Source organism: Aulonocara sp. 'chitande type north' Nkhata Bay, linkage group LG19, assembly GCF_057382095.1.
Source record: "Aulonocara sp. 'chitande type north' Nkhata Bay isolate Kocher_YH1m ecotype deep benthic linkage group LG19, A_spYH_male_GT1.1, whole genome shotgun sequence".
NCBI classification, from domain to species: Eukaryota; Metazoa; Chordata; class Actinopteri; order Cichliformes; family Cichlidae; genus Aulonocara; species Aulonocara sp. 'chitande type north' Nkhata Bay.
In genome coordinates this window covers 18,653,527-18,672,016 of record NC_141362.1, presented here as the reverse complement: position 1 = coordinate 18,672,016, position 18,490 = coordinate 18,653,527, and the positions used below count along the sequence as shown (strand labels likewise).

The 18,490-nt window shown below is 40.3% G+C and overlaps 2 protein-coding genes across 8 annotated transcripts; both read left to right on the top strand.

Annotated features, from left to right (window-relative positions):
* The first annotated feature begins 202 nt into the window (after positions 1–202).
* LOC147306804 (uncharacterized) lies at positions 203–7,891 on the top strand. Of its 7 annotated transcripts, none has more exons than XM_086274269.1 (15): positions 203–407; positions 747–861; positions 1,071–1,115; positions 1,221–1,385; positions 1,493–1,593; positions 1,951–2,084; positions 2,176–2,296; positions 2,403–2,541; positions 2,642–2,746; positions 2,831–2,920; positions 3,035–3,180; positions 3,643–3,750; positions 6,255–6,921; positions 7,374–7,477; positions 7,631–7,891. In XM_086274269.1, the coding sequence occupies exons 3-15, from the start codon at positions 1,074–1,076 to the stop codon at positions 7,734–7,736; spliced, it is 2,028 nt and encodes a 675-aa protein (XP_086130395.1). In that variant the 5' UTR covers positions 203–407; positions 747–861; positions 1,071–1,073; the 3' UTR covers positions 7,737–7,891. The 7 variants fall into 7 exon arrangements, with proteins under 7 accessions (XP_086130395.1, XP_086130393.1, XP_086130388.1 ...); XM_086274267.1 differs by having other exon boundaries at positions 1,493–1,647; XM_086274262.1 differs by having other exon boundaries at positions 1,493–1,647; positions 1,948–2,084.
* A 112-nt stretch (positions 7,892–8,003) lies between these two features.
* On the top strand, positions 8,004–17,980 carry slc39a8 (solute carrier family 39 member 8). Its single transcript, XM_086274270.1, has 8 exons — positions 8,004–10,401; positions 10,946–11,108; positions 12,058–12,227; positions 12,374–12,496; positions 13,218–13,379; positions 14,877–15,084; positions 15,496–15,680; positions 17,582–17,980. The coding sequence occupies exons 1-8, from the start codon at positions 10,177–10,179 to the stop codon at positions 17,726–17,728; spliced, it is 1,383 nt and encodes a 460-aa protein (XP_086130396.1). The 5' UTR covers positions 8,004–10,176; the 3' UTR covers positions 17,729–17,980.
* The last annotated feature ends 510 nt before the right edge of the window (positions 17,981–18,490 follow it).

The window sequence follows — 18,490 nt, the reverse complement described above, 5'->3', positions numbered from 1 at the left end:
GCTATGTCAAACTTTATTGTCCCTTTTAAATGAACAAACAGATAAAAATTTGTAATTTTTCCATTTACATATTGAAAACCCTTGGACGTATATTTAAGTGTCATGCCAATAAAATATAGGCATTACAACAATTTAAATATATTTAATAAATTGAAAAACAGAGCACATTTGCACAACAGCACCAAACGGGCAATCCACTATGAAGCAACACTTGCTTCATAGTTCACTGAGCGTCACGCAGGACATCTGCTGTCTGCACAGAGCAGCACACAGAGCCTCACGACCCTTCACGCTGCAAACCAGTTCTGACGTTAGAGCAGCAGAAAAGCGGAGACCTGGAGGTTTTTAGGATTTACTGGACCTCTTTCGGATGTCTGAAGAAACACTGTTGAGGAGCTCTGACTAAGGTGAGCTGCTTTAGCCTTCTTTTACATTGTTTGCTTCAATAATCAGCTTTTCTCTCATGTATTGTGAGTGGTTTGATTGATGTTTGGACATCCCTAACATGTATATGTGTTCATAAATTTTTTTTTTTTTTTTCGTTTCTGTAAATCACAGTCTGGCATCCTGGAATAAAAAACCCATGATGTGCATTATTTCAAAGAATTAGAAATAATTGTAAGGCTATAATGAATCTCTATAATAAAGTGATCGTATCTGGTTTATTTGATATTTAAAAAATGAATCCAATGCATGTTTAATTTGTCTTTTTTTTTGATGATCCCTGCCTCTCCTTCTGTCAGCAGACTTATAAGGAGGGATCTTGGCTCCTGCAGCCATTTCCCCTGCAGGGCTGAGCTCTTTGGCTGGCTTGCCACTTCCTTAGCAGAGGGACTGCTGGCAGGGGCAACATCTGAGCAGGTACCACAAAAAAACAAGACGCAGAAGTTATTAAATCAGGTTCTTTGAATAATAAGAAAAATAGGTTTAGTTTGCTGAAAGAGAGATAGATTGACTTGCGTGCTTGGTCTCCATCTGAGTTTTTTTGGATTATGTAAATCAGAAAGATGACTGTGAGTGTCAGCAAACACACTGATTATTAATGTGTTTGTGTTTGTCTCCCTGCACAGGTCATGAAGCCTCAGGAGGCAGAGCTTGTTACTGAAATCTCCAAGGTACGCTGAACCTTCCCTCATCAGCCAGCCTGGATTTGTGAGACATATTAGTTGAACTTTGATGACCAAAATAGCGTTTAGACGATACTATGTCATCCCCTCCAGTTACAATGCATGGTCTCGGAGCTGAAGTCGGGGTTCACCAGCGCTCTGCTGGAGCTCAGTCAGATCCAACATGGAGACACATACCTGAGAGAGGAGCTGGAGGAGAACAGGAGGAGCTGTCAGAAAAAAGCTTTAAGGCTGGAGGCTCTAGTCGACTCACTGAGGGTAAGACTTAAAAATTAACCCGAAGGGTTTCTCATATTTCTCCACAAGTGATGATGCTCAGCTACTTCTAGATCGAAAGCTCAGCGTCAGTGCTTTGTCAACTACAGGAGGAACTCAGTGTGATGAGGTGTCAGATCGTGCAGCTGTACAGCAACAGACACAGACCTCAGCAGGATGGAAAAAGCTCCACATCCAAGCAAAGAGAAAGGTACACATGTACCACGACCCTGGAAGAATGCATTGCTATTGCTGACATACCTCGGTAAAAAATTCAGCATGGTATCATTAAAGCACAGCTCAGATGATTTTTAGCCTCGAACAGTCCATCATTAACCTCATCCTTACATCTCATCTTTGCCTCATGAGTCGTTTGGACCTTTATTAGTCAATGCAAGCTCATTTCTCCAACATTTTATCCATAGGAGTAACACCTTTTTCCAGTTTTGCAAACCTTGAGTTATAAAGCAATTAGATTCATGATGTGAATGCACAGTAGAGACTGTAAACATTTTTAGGTAAGATTATAAGTAGTAAATGCTGTCATTTGTTCATTGCTGTGCAGCAGCGATCCAGCTGAGCCGCAGCGTGTACAGCGTCAGTGTGATTGTTCATCTGCTCCACCTGCCTGTCTGTCCAGAGGAAAACTGCTTCTTCACTGTTTCCTGCAGGGCCTCAAAGCTGGTCTCAGTGAAGGCACAGGTGAGCTCACACGTCACTTGTATAGATGCAGAGTATTTTCTTCTGATTTTGCAGATTCATCATCCTTTTCTTTTTTCTTTGGGTTTTACAGATGCACGCCATCAGGTCACGATGCAGCTCCTGCACTCTGAGTGGGAATATGTGTCAACCTTAAACCAGCTGTATGACAAATACAAGACCCCACCGGCTCACCACATGACTGCAGAACCATAGTAAGTGCTGGAGAGGATTTGTGACCCTTTTTTCCACTGCGAGTTACAGAAGTTTCCATTTGTGGTAAAAGATTCTGTGTATGCGTGTGTGTTTTCTGTGATCCAGTCAGACCTATTTGAAGTTTGTGGAGCAGCTGTTACAGCGCCATCTGCTCTTCAGAAATACACTGCAGGAGCGGTTATCAGCTGAACACTGGAAATCTCTGATTGGAGACATCCTGGTGCAGCTTATTGGCCACAACGATGTAAGCCTATGTTCTGTTGTGACGTTTTTATGATTTAAGTCTATCTTTCATTTCCACTGATACACAGGTTTTCATATTCTTCCTCATTTGTGTTGTCCAGACAGCTTTTTCAGACATGTACCTCGGATACACAACGACCCTGGCGTCATTCCTCTCACTTGAGTTCAAGAGACTCAATCATCCTGACAAGAGTCAAATTTTGCAGGTATTTCAAGAGATTTACCATTAACATTGTTCAGCTAAAATCCACCAAGGACACCAGAAAGACGCTTTGTGTCTTGTTTTACAGGGCAGCCAGATGGAGAGAGAGGAAATGAAACTGCTCTCCTTGCTTTTGGCACCTGTCGCGCGCATACACAGCTACCTGAGTCACATTCAGGTGAGTCAGCAGCCAGAGCAAATCCAGTTTTGAAGATCTACAGATACTTTCAGTGTATTAATTTAAGTTAATTTAGTAAGGATTTGACTTGACAGCTTACTCTTCCTTCTCCAGAACCTCTTGCAGTGGACTGGTAAAGAGCATCCTGACTGCAGCCTGTTGTTGGGAACTGAGCGAGCTCTGAGGAGCATTTTATCCCGCTGTCATGTAATTCTCGAGGAAGACGTCCGGTGGGAAGAAGGAGAAGTAGCTGGACAAAGGTAAGAGCATTATCAAAGATGTCAGATTATTTGTTTCAGATTTGGGTTGCTGATGTGGAAGTCTCACAGAGGACCTATTTGCTAGTTTTCATCTCCATGTTTTTATTTTTGGACTTTATTAGACTAGTTTTGCATGAATCATAGTTCAAAATATTATTGGCTGCCCGCTGTAAACAGGTGGTTGTGGTTATGTGCCCGAGATGATCGTAGTAAGGATATCCACTGTCATTCACATGATAAAGCTCCATGAGTAGAAAAACTGTCTAGAAACAAGCATTTGGTGCAGTGCTTTGAGCTTTTCACTCACAGGGATTCCACATATGCTGACCTCATTATCTGAAACTTTTTCCATCATAACACAGTACATTATATGTGTGAGAAAATACAGAAGAGCACAATAGCTCCACCTGCATTTGTCTGCATTTAGAGTTTTGCAAGTAAACTTGTTCTTTGCATAAAAAGCACCTCTGATGCTGGGGCTGGCGTTTCTGCTGCAAACTGTTGCACGAGGAGCCAGCACACCAGAGAGTCTCAGCAGGCCAGGGAAGAGTCAAACGCTGCTGCTCAGAGGTCAGTGACACCCGCATCGGACGTCAGACAATACAGCATGCATGAGAACAGCTGTGGCACAAAGTGTTGCTCAAAATCAAGCAACAGCCTATTTCAGTGGCATTTATCTGCAAAAATGTTTTGCATGTTTTTACTTTAAACTGTACAGGTTCACATTGCTGTGAAAAGGCATTCGAACCTTTCCTGATTTCCTTTTTTTGTTTGTTTTTTAGATATTTGTCACACTTACATGTTTCAGATCATCAAACAATCACATTTTAACACTAGACAAAGATAACCCAAATAACCACAAAAATGAGCTTTTAAATGATGTTTTCATTTATTAAAACAAAAACCCCAACCCCCCCCCCCCCCAAAAAAAAAAAAACAACACAAACAAACAAACAAACAAACCAAAAAAACCCCACCCCATCTTGATCATCCCTTAGACTTCTGGGAAAATGTCCTATGGACTGATGAAGCAAAAGTTTAACTTTTCGGAACATCTGAGTCCTGTTACATATGGTGTAAAACTAACACAGCATTTCATAATAAGAACATCATCCAGCCAGTCAAATGTGATGGTGGTAGTATGACAGTCTATAGCTGCTTTGCTGTTTTAGGACCTGGAAGACTTACAGTGGGGCAAAAAAGTATTTAGTCAGCCACCGATTGTGCAAGTTCCCCCACTTAAAATGATGACAGAGGTCAGTAATTTGCACCAGAGGTACACTTCAACTGTGAGAGACAGAATGTGAAAAAAAATAAAATAAATCCATGAATCCACATGGTAGGATTTGTAAAGAATTTATTCGTAAATCAGGGTGGAAAATAAGTATTTGGTCAATAACAAAAATACAACTCAGTACTTTGTAACATAACCTTTGTTGGCAATAACAGAGGTCAAACGTTTACTATAGGTCTTTACCAGGTTTGCACACACAGTAGCTGGTATTTTGGCCCATTCCTCCATGCAGATCTTCTCGAGAGCAGTGATGTTTTGGGGCTGTCGCCGAGCAACACGGACTTTCAACTCCCGCCACAGATTTTCTATGGGGTTGAGGTCTGGAGACTGGCTAGGCCACTCCACTCCTTTGTTGCCCGGGCGGTGTGTTTTGGATCATTGTCATGTTGGAAGACCCAGCCTCGTTTCATCTTCAAAGTTCTCACTGATGGAAGGAGGTTTTGGCTCAAAATCTCACGATACATGGCCCCATTCATTCTGTCCTTAACACGGATCAGTCGTCCTGTCCCCTTGGCAGAAAAACAGCCCCATAGCATGATGTTTCCACCCCCATGCTTCACAGTAGGTATGGTGTTCTTGGGATGCAACTCAGTATTCTTCTTCCTCCAAACACGACGAGTTGAGTTTATACCAAAAAGTTCTACTTTGGTTTCAAAGATGGAGGGAGATTATCAGTGGTCTTGTATGTCTTCCATTTTCTGATGATTGCTCCCACAGTTGATTTTTTCACACCAAGCTGCTTGCCTATTGTAGATTCACTCTTCCCAGTCTGGTGCAGGTCTACAATACTTTTCCTGGTGTCCTTCGAGAGCTCTTTGGTCTTGGCCATGGCGGAGTTTGGAGTCTGACTGTTTGAGGCTGTGGACAGGTGTCTTTTATACAGATGATGAGTTCAAACAGGTGCCATTCATACAGGTAACGAGTGGGGGACAGAAAAGCTTCTTACAGAAGACGTTACAGGTCTGTGAGAGCCAGAGATTTTCCTTGTTTGAGGTGACCAAATACTTATTTTCCACCCTGATTTACGAATAAATTCTTTACAAATCCTACCATGTGAATTCATGGATTTTTTTTTTTCACATTCTGTCTCTCACAGTTGAAGTGTACCTCTGGTGCAAATTACTGACCTCTGTCATCATTTTAAGTGGGGGAACTTGCACAATCGGTGGCTGACTAAATACTTTTTTGCCCCACTGTAATATCAGCTGATGGAACCATGAAATCTGCAGCAGGTCAACTGTGAATGGCTAAAAAAACAAAACCAACAACAACAAAAACAGCATGAAACATTTGTAGTGCCCTAGTCAAAGTTCAGACTTCAACCCAGTGGACATGGCTTGATGTAAACAAGCTATTCATGTTTAAAACCCACCAGTGTGGCTTTATTAACACAATTCTGTATCAGAGTGGGCCAAAATTCTTCCACAGTCGTGTGACACTCTTATTACCAGTTATCACAAATGCTTGATCGAAGTCCTTGTTGCCAAGGGTAGAACAACCAGTTATTAGGTTTAGGGTGAAATAATCTTTTCACATAGGGTCAGGTAGATTTGCATAGCTTTTTTTCTCTTAATTTTTCTTTAAAAAAATAGCATTTTGTCATTTGTCTAGGTCATATTTGTCTAATGTCTAATCTGTTTGATAATTTGAAACATTTCATTGTGGGAAATACACAAAGGAAAAAAAATCTTGTTAGAGCACTCTACATGAGTACCACGCAGAGTGCTTTCTTCCAGTGGATGTAGATGTCATGGTGGGGTCATCTTATTACTTTTGCCAGCAGAGAAGAGCAGATAGCTGTCGGCCTCAGCAATGGCGTGAATGGCTGCCAGTCAATGCGTGTGGAGTGTTGGTCCTGCAGCCCTGTGAGAAGAGACCGAGCCCTCCTGAACCAGCCGGCCCATGACTGTGGACATGCCTACTGCTCCCTCCTCACTCCAGACACAGCAGGATGGGGAGACAACAGCGACTCAGGCCAGGGCACCTTCAGCCAGCCCACGGGGAAAGGCACCAACGAGCTAGAGGCACCTCGCACGAACCACAGCCTGGAAGACTGTGAGACAGACCCCGATGACACCTCTGCCTTTGACTATTCCTCAGTCACCTCATGTAGCCCTGATGGCACTCTGCGCAGAGAAATGACCGGTAGCAACAGCGGGGAGGATGAAGAGGAAGACAGCCAGGTGCCAGTGCTGTTAAAGCCCTCATACAGTCAGCAGCAGCAGGTCAAAGAGACACCAAGAGAGAGGACTGTGTGTCTGAGGTGGCAGATTCCAAGACTGACCCCTCACCCTCCTCTGAGGAACCCATCAGGACCCCACATGGACGGGCCAACGCCGTGTCTCGTCAGCTCCTACGGGAAGAGGTTAGTCAGCGTTAGAAAGGGATCGCCTCCTCTTCACCCGAAAAGTGCCTTCAGGCCAATCTGGGATGATCCGTCAAAGCAGGTATTCACTTTTAATTTAATACACCTTTCAGTGCTGTTTTTTTGCAGAGTTTGTCCCTTCCAGGCGGTATAGTGCTGCAACAGCTCCCACTGAGATCATCTTATTCTTTATTTATGTGGAAAATGCTATCAAAACAACCTTTGATATTCTGCACATAGTGACCTCGATCAAATAGGGGATCAGAAAATTCTCTATAATGTCTTAACGATTTTGCCATTTAGAAAATCTGTTGGAGAATATATCAATATCAATAGTCAGACCATCGATCAAATCATTCAGAACTGTCAATTTGTTTGGGTGTCTTACCTAAACAGATGTTAAAGACAGTCATCTGAGGCATCATCATGAAATGGTGGAGAATTGTTTTAATTTGAAGTATCTCCACATGACTGATTCTCCAGCCTGTTAATGCTTTAATATATACCTGCACTTCACGTGTCTTCATGACGCAGGCTGATTCAGCCCCAGAGAAAGACAACAGGCAAGGTTTCATTCCGATTCAGGCTCCAGCGAGGCAAAACTTTCAGAATTTCAACCCGAGCAGAGAAAATTTGAGGTAAGAGTATGAAATATGTGATACCAGTGAACCTTTCTCCAAGGCAAGTTGATCAAACATGCTCGGGGAAATTGCACTGCGATTATTTGCGATTGAATGAATCTAAATATGATCACTAAGCTGACTTTCCTAACACATTTCCCATCTCTTCAGGACAGGGCTGGCTCAGCAGCGAGTGAACCATGCAGCAGCAGCCACGAGCAGTGGAGGATTGTGGGATGACAGTGAGGACAGCGAGGGACCCTGCAGCACTGTTTGATAACTGCCATTTAAAAAAATCCAAAACCTGAGCACAAGCGTTTTTCCACAAGGCCTCTAAAGTTGTGAAGTGCATGAATGAGCAATGAGCAACTAACAATCAGGGACTGTTTTTGGATTTGATGTTAAATTAAAGCTTGATTGAGCTCTGCAGAACTCTTTGTTCTTTATGTCTTGTCTTTTCAGGATTACACTTTTTTATGTGGGCAGGATCACGCTTAAGCCCAGGTTCAACTCACTGTGGAAGAGAAAGGAAAAAACAAAAAGCAGCAATAATCAGATGTTTCATCAGGATTTCATGCTTGAAAGACTTTAATGGTCCCAATGAGACAATTTAAACAGGTTGCATAGCTTAAAAAATGATTTACTTTAATATTTACCTAAAGTCCTTTACTACATAAAAGAAAACAACTCTCACTGACCTGCTAATATCTGTGGTCTTTTACTCAAGTCTTGTACAGCGCTGTAAACCCTTGGCCTTCTCTTAATGAGCTTCATGTGCTATTTGAAAACTGTTAGAATTCATATTATGGCAAGAACCAATCAGCTACTTAAAGAGAAACGACAGTCCATTGTTACTTTAAGAACTAAAGATCATTCAGTCCGTAAAACTGCAAAAACTTTGAATGTGTCCCCAAATGCAGTTGCAAAAACCATCGAGCGCTACGATGAAACTGTCTCGCATGAGGATGGCCCCAGGAAAGGAAGACCAAGAGTCACCTCTGCTGCTGAGGATAAATTAATCTGAGTCACCAGCCTCAGAAATCGCAAGTTAACAGCACCTCAGATTAGAGCCCAGAGAAATGCCTCAGAGTTCCAGTATGAGAGGAATCTCTACAGCAACTGATCAGAGGAGACTGGGGGAATCAGGCCCTTATGGTCAAATAGCTGTTAAGAAACCACTACTAAGGAGAAGCAAAGAGCAGAAGAGATTTGTCTGGGCTAAGAAACACAAGGAATGGACATTAGACCAGTGGAAATCTGAGCTTTGGTCTGATGAGTCCAAATTTGAGATCTTTGCTTCCAGTGGTACTGGTACATTGCACAAGGTGAAGGGAATAACGACTAAGAAGAACTACCTCCAAAGCATTAAATTTTTACTTAGATCAGTGGCTAGATGTTTAAAACTTGGACAAAAATGACAGTCATGACTAAACCCATCAAAAGTGGTTTTGAAATGGATCAAGCAGGCTAACACTAAGCTTCTAGAATGGCCTTCCCAAAAGGTACATGCCAGGAACCCAACCCAACCAATTTAAATAAATGATCTCAATTCCTTCAAGAAGGATGATCAAATATCCAAACAATTATGTCAGAAGCTTGTTGATGGCTACAAAAAGCATCTGATGAAGGTGCAACTTGTTATAGGACATTTCACCAAATATTAGTGGGCGGAGTTATGAGTGTATTTGAGTTCAAATACATAAAAATCTCAACTTCTGCACCTAATTCTTGTTTTTTTAACAACTGTACCCATTATTTAGTTACTGTATAGTAAAAAAAAATCCAGGATGAATGAGAAACCATGTCGTAACAAATTATATTGGTAAGTTCTCCCAGTTTGAAGATGTGGTAGAGGATAGAGAGGCAGACACAACTAACAACAAATTATCATTTATTGAAATTGTAGGTGGAAAATTCAGATAAATAAACTGCACCACAAGTTAAAAGTCCAGCTGTCTTTCTCCAGATCTCCACAACACAAATGTTTTTTCTGTACCACTAAAGCAGTGTTAAAGTGAGGTGGCTCACGCAGTATTCTATCACTCGTAATTTTTTACATATTACAAACTTACTGCCTGTATCCTGCGTTGTTCATCAGATGCCACCGGAGGGCGACAGAAATACCTAAAAAAACAAAAACAAATCACATGTTTATGTTTACCTCCAGCTGTTTCACCATTGATCAAAAGGACGGGGCCACAGCTGTGAGCTGAGCAACTCTGAGTAAGATATCCCGCATGCGCTTTCTAACACTTCACTGTTACCTCACACAGATAGTCACCGAGACAGAAACACACTATTTTCCCCCTCTTGCGTGTGTGTTTGTGTGGCTCTGTGGGGAGAAAGTCAGTCACAAAAGAAAGTACTCAAACAGTGAGCGCACGCTGTCGACCTCCACCTCCGTTTTTTCCTTTCATGGCTGATCTTTGAACCTCGTTAACTCCACACAGATTACTCAGAGCACCGCAGCGGAAATTGTACCTCTATAATAATTTAGGCAACTGGATAAAACCCCGATATCTCCGACCCTGGAATGGATCTGCCTCTGCGCTGCGTGCGGTTTCCACGGACAGCCTAATTCTTATTTCCTGGAGGATCGGTGAAATGCTTTGAGTAAAGCAGAAGTAAAAAAAAGAAAAAAAAAGAAAAAAGATTTATGTCCACTAGAAGAAACTACATCGCGTAAAAGTAGAAACTACATCGCTTAAAAGTAGACAATGTTGAACCTCATATGTTTTCTAACGTGCGTCTTGGCTTTTATCACAACTTCCCAGAGTGTGCGTGGGAATGTCACTGATGGAGACGCGTTTTTGGAGAATATTATCCACTACTATGGTGAAAATAATTCCATTACAACAACGAATCTTGAAGATTTACTGCTGTTGATCTCAGCCAGACGATCTGACTTAATAAGTAAGGAAAATCCACTGGAAGAGCAAGAGGTACAAACGTATTCTATTTCCTATATACTGCAGTTTTTATTATTTAAAGTTATTGATCATTAAAGTTGCTTACGACCAAGAATGTTTCTCTGGGGCTTACAACCACACACTATTTGACCTTGCATGTAATCCTTGAAATATTGTGTAGCAATGATATATGAGTAGTCTTGTAGTGTAATTACTCATTTCTTACCCCCATATATGCAATTATAGAACATTTTAACCTTTATTTTATTACTTTTTATTATCATTATTTTTTTTTATTTTTTTTACATTTTTACTCAAGTCCTCAAAGTTTCTCCATGTGCCATATGGTATCATTTCTGCCTTTAAAAAGACTCTAAATGACCTTAAACTTTCATTACTGAGCAGAATTGTCTTCAAATATTTCTTTACTGCATGTCTCTTCTGCCACTTATAATGAAAGTTTTAATTACACAGCATATCCAAGTACATGCATCACAAAGGGCTTCAGAAAAGAAGCCGGTACATTTATATTTAAATGCATGAAAATTATGTCTAATAACAACTTTCTGTCCCTCAGTGTCTCTCTGCAAAGCAGATCTTATCCCAGTTTGGCTACAATAATGTCAGTCAGCTGACTGTGGAACATCTGGAGAAGATCTGCCCTGCTGTGTTGACCCAGGTGCTGCTGCCTTCCTGCCCTTACATTGCCCCCGAGGAACTGCTTCATGTGGACTACTCTGGTGAGCCAAATCATCCCAACGTGTCTATTTGTCAAGACCTCTGTAAATTAAATAATTTGCCAGGGTTTGCTTGTTTACTTGAATTGGGTCAAGAAAATTTTTGTGGACAGTCCCATTTATGGCGAATGATTTTTAAAGCTGCTGTTGATAGGGTTTTTTTCTTATACTGACCCTGATAAAGAAAATGTGGGACATTCTTGATTCTGATTGCTTAGAGATGGTTTGAGAATGGTAATAATAATTTATTCCTGCTGGACAGTGCAGAAGAAGAATGTTGTAGTTGTGAAGCTATAACGCGCCACATTGTCGGACTCACGGAGCCACTGACCTCGCAGATATCGGCCATATCCACAGTCCTGCTCAGTGCTGTTGACACAGTTATAGCCAACTGTGACTGTTGTTCAGCATGTTGTTCCCGAATCATGCTGTTTCCTCTGCTGGCCTGAGAAGAATTTCTCTCAGGCAAATAAATAGTAATAGTATGTTTTAAAATCTCGAAATAAAAGAGGCCTGGCACTGAAAATAAGAAAATCTATTCACCATTAGATTATATTTAAGAAAAGTAATTTGTGCCCACATTAAAATAATAACTTATATCGTCATATTTCACTAAATAGCATTATTGCTGGTCTAATAACAATGTCTGGCACATTTATTGAAGTTCTTTTAAAAAAAACTGGCAATTTTTCAAAAACAATAAAACACACACATTTGCAGATGGTGTTACAAATGCATTTAAGAAGGTATATTTATTTCTGCAGGTGAGTTTGGTTAGCTAGGGTTTAATACTGCAGTGTTTCACAGGTTGCACATTCCAGGTTCTTGTCACATTGCCAGGCCCCATTTTAGTAGGTATGTTGGAGGTATCGAGGCTGCATTTAAGAGTCCAGAAAGAAGTAAAAACCTTGAATTCTCGAGAACCTTTTCTTTTCGTTTTGTGCCGTGACAGTGTGGGGTTATGGGTTTCTGGCCGTTACTGTGATCAACCTGGCATCCCTGCTTGGTCTCCTGCTCATCCCGTTCATCAAGAAGCCTTATTTCCCCAAAGTGCTGACCTACTTCATTGGTCTGGCCATCGGGACGCTTTTCTCTAATGCTGTTCTTCAGCTCATACCAGAGGTTTGTAAATGGATGAGTGAGTAAAATTAAGCTTGTCACTGGTTTTTTGAGAGATGTTTAATTGTTTCATAGAATAATACCTATGAATGCACACACACACTCTAGAAGTCTTCTCTGCACCACTGACATTCTCGTTTTTTCCATAGGCCCTGGGGTTTGATCCTAAAGTGGATCACTATGCGACAAATGCAGCTGCAATATTTGGAGGGTTTTACCTCCTGTTCTTTGTGGAAAAGATACTGAAATTATGCCTCCGGATGGACCACGAGGTAAGATAACAGTGCAGGAAGTTTCTCAGGTTCAAAGAACTATAATGTTCTCATTCCCTCCTGTTTTACATCTGACATTGAGTATGTCTGTTTTATTGGATAATTTGATCACTCTAATAACACTTCAAGGTAGTCATGTGTACATAAATAATTTCTTATCAGAAATGACACGCGAGATATTGAAGTTCACAGCAATTAGGTGCATTTACAGTTTGGACAGTGACACAGTTTCTGCAGTATGTGCACATTACAGTGACTAGACTGACTGTTTTAAAATACACTATGATGATGTAGTGAGGCAAATCTGCAAAATAAAAAATGTGTCATTGTCTCATTATTCATGGATCTAACTGCATGCTGACCTTATTATTTGAAACCCAGCCCATGTTTAGCACGAGTAATCGTATATTTAGGGCACATTTAGGGCAAAAGTCCAACACTGAAATCTTTATCTTTTGGGTCATCCACACATGATCACTCAAAGAGTGTTCAAAGAGCAGTCCAAAAGTTGTACAAAAGGAGAAAAGATGTGGAAAATAACAAAGCGGTAGTATGCAAAATCGAAACTAGAAGAAAAAGAAAACATGAGGAAACCCACCAAAACCATAAATCATGACACAGATAACAAGTAAACACCTAAAATAGCCTAAATGTAATGTGTTTTTAAGTTCCTGAAGTGGAAAAGGCTTCTTTAACCTGAATTTGATGTCTGTCTTTTTAGCACGGCCACAGCCACTTCACACTTTCAGAGACATCTCAGGAAAACTCTATCCACAACGGAGACGTGGTGGCAACAAAGGACTCCATCATTTTAACTGCCATCACCACCGTCGCTACAGACAAGAGCAGCCCAATCCTAGATACAAACGTGGAAACTTCTCAGGTAACATTTGACACATGATTGCTCTTTAACAGCAGAATAAACTGCGCAGGTTTGGAAGTCAACAGGTATCAGCTCTAGGTCACATCAACCTTTGGAACAATCAATTTTATAATCAAAGACATTTTATCTAGAGTAGCTCAAATGTTTTGTTTTTATCAGCTTATGATAAGCTTGTCAATCTACTGAACCTCCGTTGAAATTATATCTACAGCATGTGTTTGATTGATAGAGACTTGCTGTCCAGCAAATTTTGCTATAAAAGACACACCTCACAGGAAGCAATCATGATATGCTGTTAGGATGTGTGATATGCATAAATAAATTGAAAAGGTAGGCAATATTTAAAAATATTTAATAAGTAAACAGCGATAGTTTTTTTCCTGGAGCCGTTTATTGAGCTGTTTTCAGGCTGATTGGCGTGTCTGTTAATATTTAACAACATTTCTTGTGCCATATGGAGGCCAAGCAAACAGACTTGCTGATGACAAGAAGGGACCGAGCAGCGAAACCAAGCTTCAGGTCTTTCCCCTTGGTCTAAACGCTGGAATTGTCAAAGGAGCACAAAGACTCCTTGTGTGCCCACTGCTAGTAAAAGGGGTTTATTGTTACTGCAGAATGTCTTTAATCAAATCCCAAAGGCGCTGTTTGTGTCCGCATGTTCTCAGGTTTCCTATTAACAGCACGCGTGCCATTATATGTGTAAGCGAGGAGTTGTGTGAGTAATGCAGTGCATCCACTTAGAGAAAATATTTCCTGTTTTCAATTAATCAGTATTATTCTGTGGGTTAAAGATGAAGACTCTTTCATGATTAAAGCCTTTAGTACCATCTTTATTTTTGGACTTTCTAGCTGCGTTACTCTTTCTATGACTGTGTAACTATCGCTCAACCTTGAGATCCAACTATTAATAGGACTGCTGATAAATTTCTTAGAAACACACATTCATTTAGCATCATGTCCATGTTCTGTGGTAAATGTCGTAAGAACTGGATGAAATCGTTTAATATCAAGATTTGTGTGTATCCTTTACAGTGGATTGCAACAACATTGGCATTAGCATCATAATTCAGTCAGAATTTAACATTCCAAACTAAGATGTCAAACTATATTAACGCTTAATTTACTTTTTATAATTATCCGAAACATTCACCAACAGGGGGCAGCATTTTCCTGGTGGGTGTGTTTAGTCTTTGATATGACTTTATAGCTATCCTCATTTCCTCAAAAGACTATGGCAGGTTTGTAAATAATAATAATAAGTTCTGTTGTTGTTGTGTTCTTATTCATGTGAGGTTCTATTTATCTGATCCTGTTAGAACAAGATCATTTTTATTGTGTCATGATAATATAAAACCTTAGAATTGAAAGAGGATGTGCTTTCCTCTCACTGTGAAAGTATGTGATGTAGCTACATGTTGTCTTTCACACTCACTATCAAAACACAATCAGGCATTAGTCGTAGCCGTGTATGTGTAACTTCTCCTGCCACTCTTCCAGGATGCCGAGGTGCCTGATGTCATGTGCCGCTGGTTGCGGGGCCAGCGCATCCGCAGCATCAAGACTGTGGCGTGGATGATAACTCTAAGTGACGCACTCCATAACTTCATAGATGGTCTGGCTATCGGCGCTTCCTTCACAGTGTCTGTCTTGACAGGGTTCAGTACATCCACTGCCATCGTGTGTGAGGAGTTTCCCCATGAGCTGGGTGAGTGATATGTAGCGGAAAATCAGTTTCAGCCTCCTCATGAGTCATTCCAAACTCTGCTGTGCAGCCAAACTTTGCATTGAATGTGCCTGTACATCCTGTATCTATGGGCATGTAGAGACAAGCTGCAGAAGTGCCCCAAGAATACATGTTCTTAGAAATAATGGAAAATATGAGTTGCAACTAAAAAACTTCAGAAAAGACATGAGTGGAAGGAACATGTATATATTTACAGTTAGAGTTCAAACTTGCTTTCTGGGTATAAAAATGAAAATAAATCTTTTCATGAAATATACTGTAGCTCGCTTTAAAGGGGGAAATGTGACTAACAGACAAGACAGAAAGAAAAAATGTTGCTTTAAGTATAATGTTCAATCTGCTTGTGTAAAAGAGCTATTTTGTCCTCTCAAGGTGACTTCGTCATCCTGCTGAATGCTGGAATGAGCATCCCGCAAGCCATTTTCTTCAACCTGTTGTCAGCCGTGTCGTGTTACATCGGCCTTGTGTTTGGCATCCTGCTCGGCAGCAACTTTGCCCCCAATGCGATCTTTGCCATTGCAGGAGGAATGTTTCTGTATATCGCTCTGGCGGACATGGTGAGTTGAGTTCTCTTGATGGCAGATACAAAAAAAAGCAGAACCAACATTTATTTAGTCAGTCACTGGACTTCCCCAACATGTTCGAGGCTTCCACTCTATTAAATTACTGATGGGTTTCATGGTTGTCTGCATGTAGTTTTTTATGATCATTCAGCTCCATTGTCTTTGTTTTACAATGCACAACTTTTCAGCTTAAAATCGCTCGTGTTGAGTTTATCAGTGTTATTCCTAGAAAAAGTTGTGTGCTATCTGTGTGAAGCCTCTGATACCTGTAAACTCTGTGTACACTCCTCCTGTTCAAACACGCTGTGACCAAAATGGAGCATTAAGACAAACATTTCATGTGAATTAAAAGTAGAGAACATATTGGACCTATCTTTAGCAGATACTGGAGAGACTGTCAGCTGTGGATGGTTTGATAAAAAATTCAGTATGCCAGCTTATATAATATGATAATATATGTCAGTTACACTCTGTGACCACTATGTTAGGTACAGCTATTCAGCTGCTCGTTAACCTTGATTCATTTAGGATCAAAAAAGAACTGCTGAAGTTTAAACCCAGCATCTGAATGGTGATTTAAATTACTTTCAATGGTATGAGTTTTGCAGAAGGTGCTGATTTACTGGGATTTTCCTCCACAACCATCTCTAACATTTAAAATAAAATACCTTGTTGATATCAGAAATCAGAGGAGAATGCTAAGAGTTCTTCAAGTTGATAGTAAGGTGGCAGTAATTCAAAACCAAGGTATGCAGAAGAGCATCTCTGATAGTCTTTAGAAACAAAAGGCAAAATGAAAGAACAGGAAACTGAGCCTGCATTTTGTGTGGGCTCACCAATATTGGACAATAGAAAGGAAAATCTGGTTGGAAGAGCATGTCAACAACTTGAAACAACTATTAACAACTTGAAAACAGTGAGTTTGTGCACATATACAACTTGAAAACATGGGAAGGTGAGGGAGAACATTTCTTGACTCCTTAGTACCAAGTGAGCATTGTTTAAACATGGCAGACTACTATTGCCAACCATCTCCACCCCTTTATGACCACAGTGTGTCCATTCTGATGATGGCTTCTTTCAGCAGGTTAATGCACCGTGTCCCAAAGCTCAGATCTTCTGAAACTAGTTTCTTGATCAAAACAGTGAGTTCTCGGTACTCAAATGTGCTCCACAGTCAGAGCTCAATGTAACAGAACACTTTTAGGATGTGGTGGAATGGGAGATTCATATTATTGATGTACAGCTGTACAGCTACAACTGTGTGATACTGTTATGTCAATATGCACCATAATTTATGAGGAATGTTTCCAGCAACTTGTTGAATCTATGCCAGTTTTTCTGAAGGAAAAAGACGCTGAACTGGTACTAACACCTAATACCTAATAAAGTGGCCAGCAAATATAGCAGTATCCTGGTAATATTCAAGTGTAGGTTTAAAATTAAGTCAAAAATACATATTTAATTAAAAGGTTCAGAAATGTGTATGGCACCAAATAACCTTATATTTTCCTGTATTTCTGTAAGCTGTCAGTGCCTTTTCTACCTTTTAAGTTTGGTTAATTAAGGCCAGTGAAATAAAAATATTCACTGCAGTATTTGGTATTATAAGTACAATGTGTTGTGTGAAGAACTTTGTTTTTGTTCCTGTTTTGTTAATCAACTCAAACCTTCAGCTGTTTCATGTAAAGGAACGTATTTAAGAAGGGCAATTTATTTAGTTTTGGTTTTCATGGAATTTGTTAACAATGAGAAAACTTCCCTCGTTTCATATGAACCACATGAGAACAATATAACTGTAGCCATACAAACCTGAATATTTACACTTCTTCTTTTTATATTGTTGCTTCCCAAATCTAAACCTCAACCTTGCTAATTGCTATTCCTCATTTCAGTTCCCAGAGATGGACAGCATAGCACGGGAACAAAAAAAAACTTCTACGAAGATTGTTTTCTTCCTGATCCAAAATGCAGGGCTGCTAACCGGGTTTACCATCATACTTCTGATCACCATGTTCGCAGGAGAGATCAACCTGGGCTAGAGGACACAGAGACACAAGCTGGAAATAAAAATAGATTCGAGCTGCTTCTGTTTCTGCTCACAGCTCACAGAGCTGGACTGCAAAGTAAATTTAAAGTGAAATCCTGATGTTAAAAGTTAAAACAATACTTTTCTACCTTTGTACAATCAATATAGTGGAAGTGTTTACTCCATAAAAAGGGAATACCTTTACATCGTCATGTATGAAATCTAGATGTATTTTAAGGAGACAATAAATTATTTTTTCAGCCTTCATGTATTGTGAACTATTTTATTTTTTAACCTTTTCAGTGCTACACTGTAAACCAAATTTTTTGTTTCCCTTTGTGGCAGGAAAATGAAAATGTTTGACCTCTCTGACCTTTTCCAGGTTGTGTTGCTGCGGCTGTATTTCAAACGTGCAGATTTCTTTTCGCTGCCCTTTCTCGTTTAGGGATTTAACTGAATGATAATTACACCAAGACTGAACTGTGATTGATATAGCAACTCTTTTAATACAGCAATTAATGTAGCACAATATAACCTAGTTATTATGCTCCACTGGACAAAGACATATAACAAAAAAGCTTATCAGAATATGTTTTCTTACTTTTTTATGAGCTCTCTTCATTATCCTCAGGGTGACCTGACAATGGAGTGATTAGGACACATAAGACATGGGAGAAAATGCCTTCAGTGGTGGTTCCTGTTTAGCTGGGCTGTCTGCTCCCCTATCCATCCTCTAAATACCCTCATTTCCCATCTCTCTTCACTGTCTTTGTTA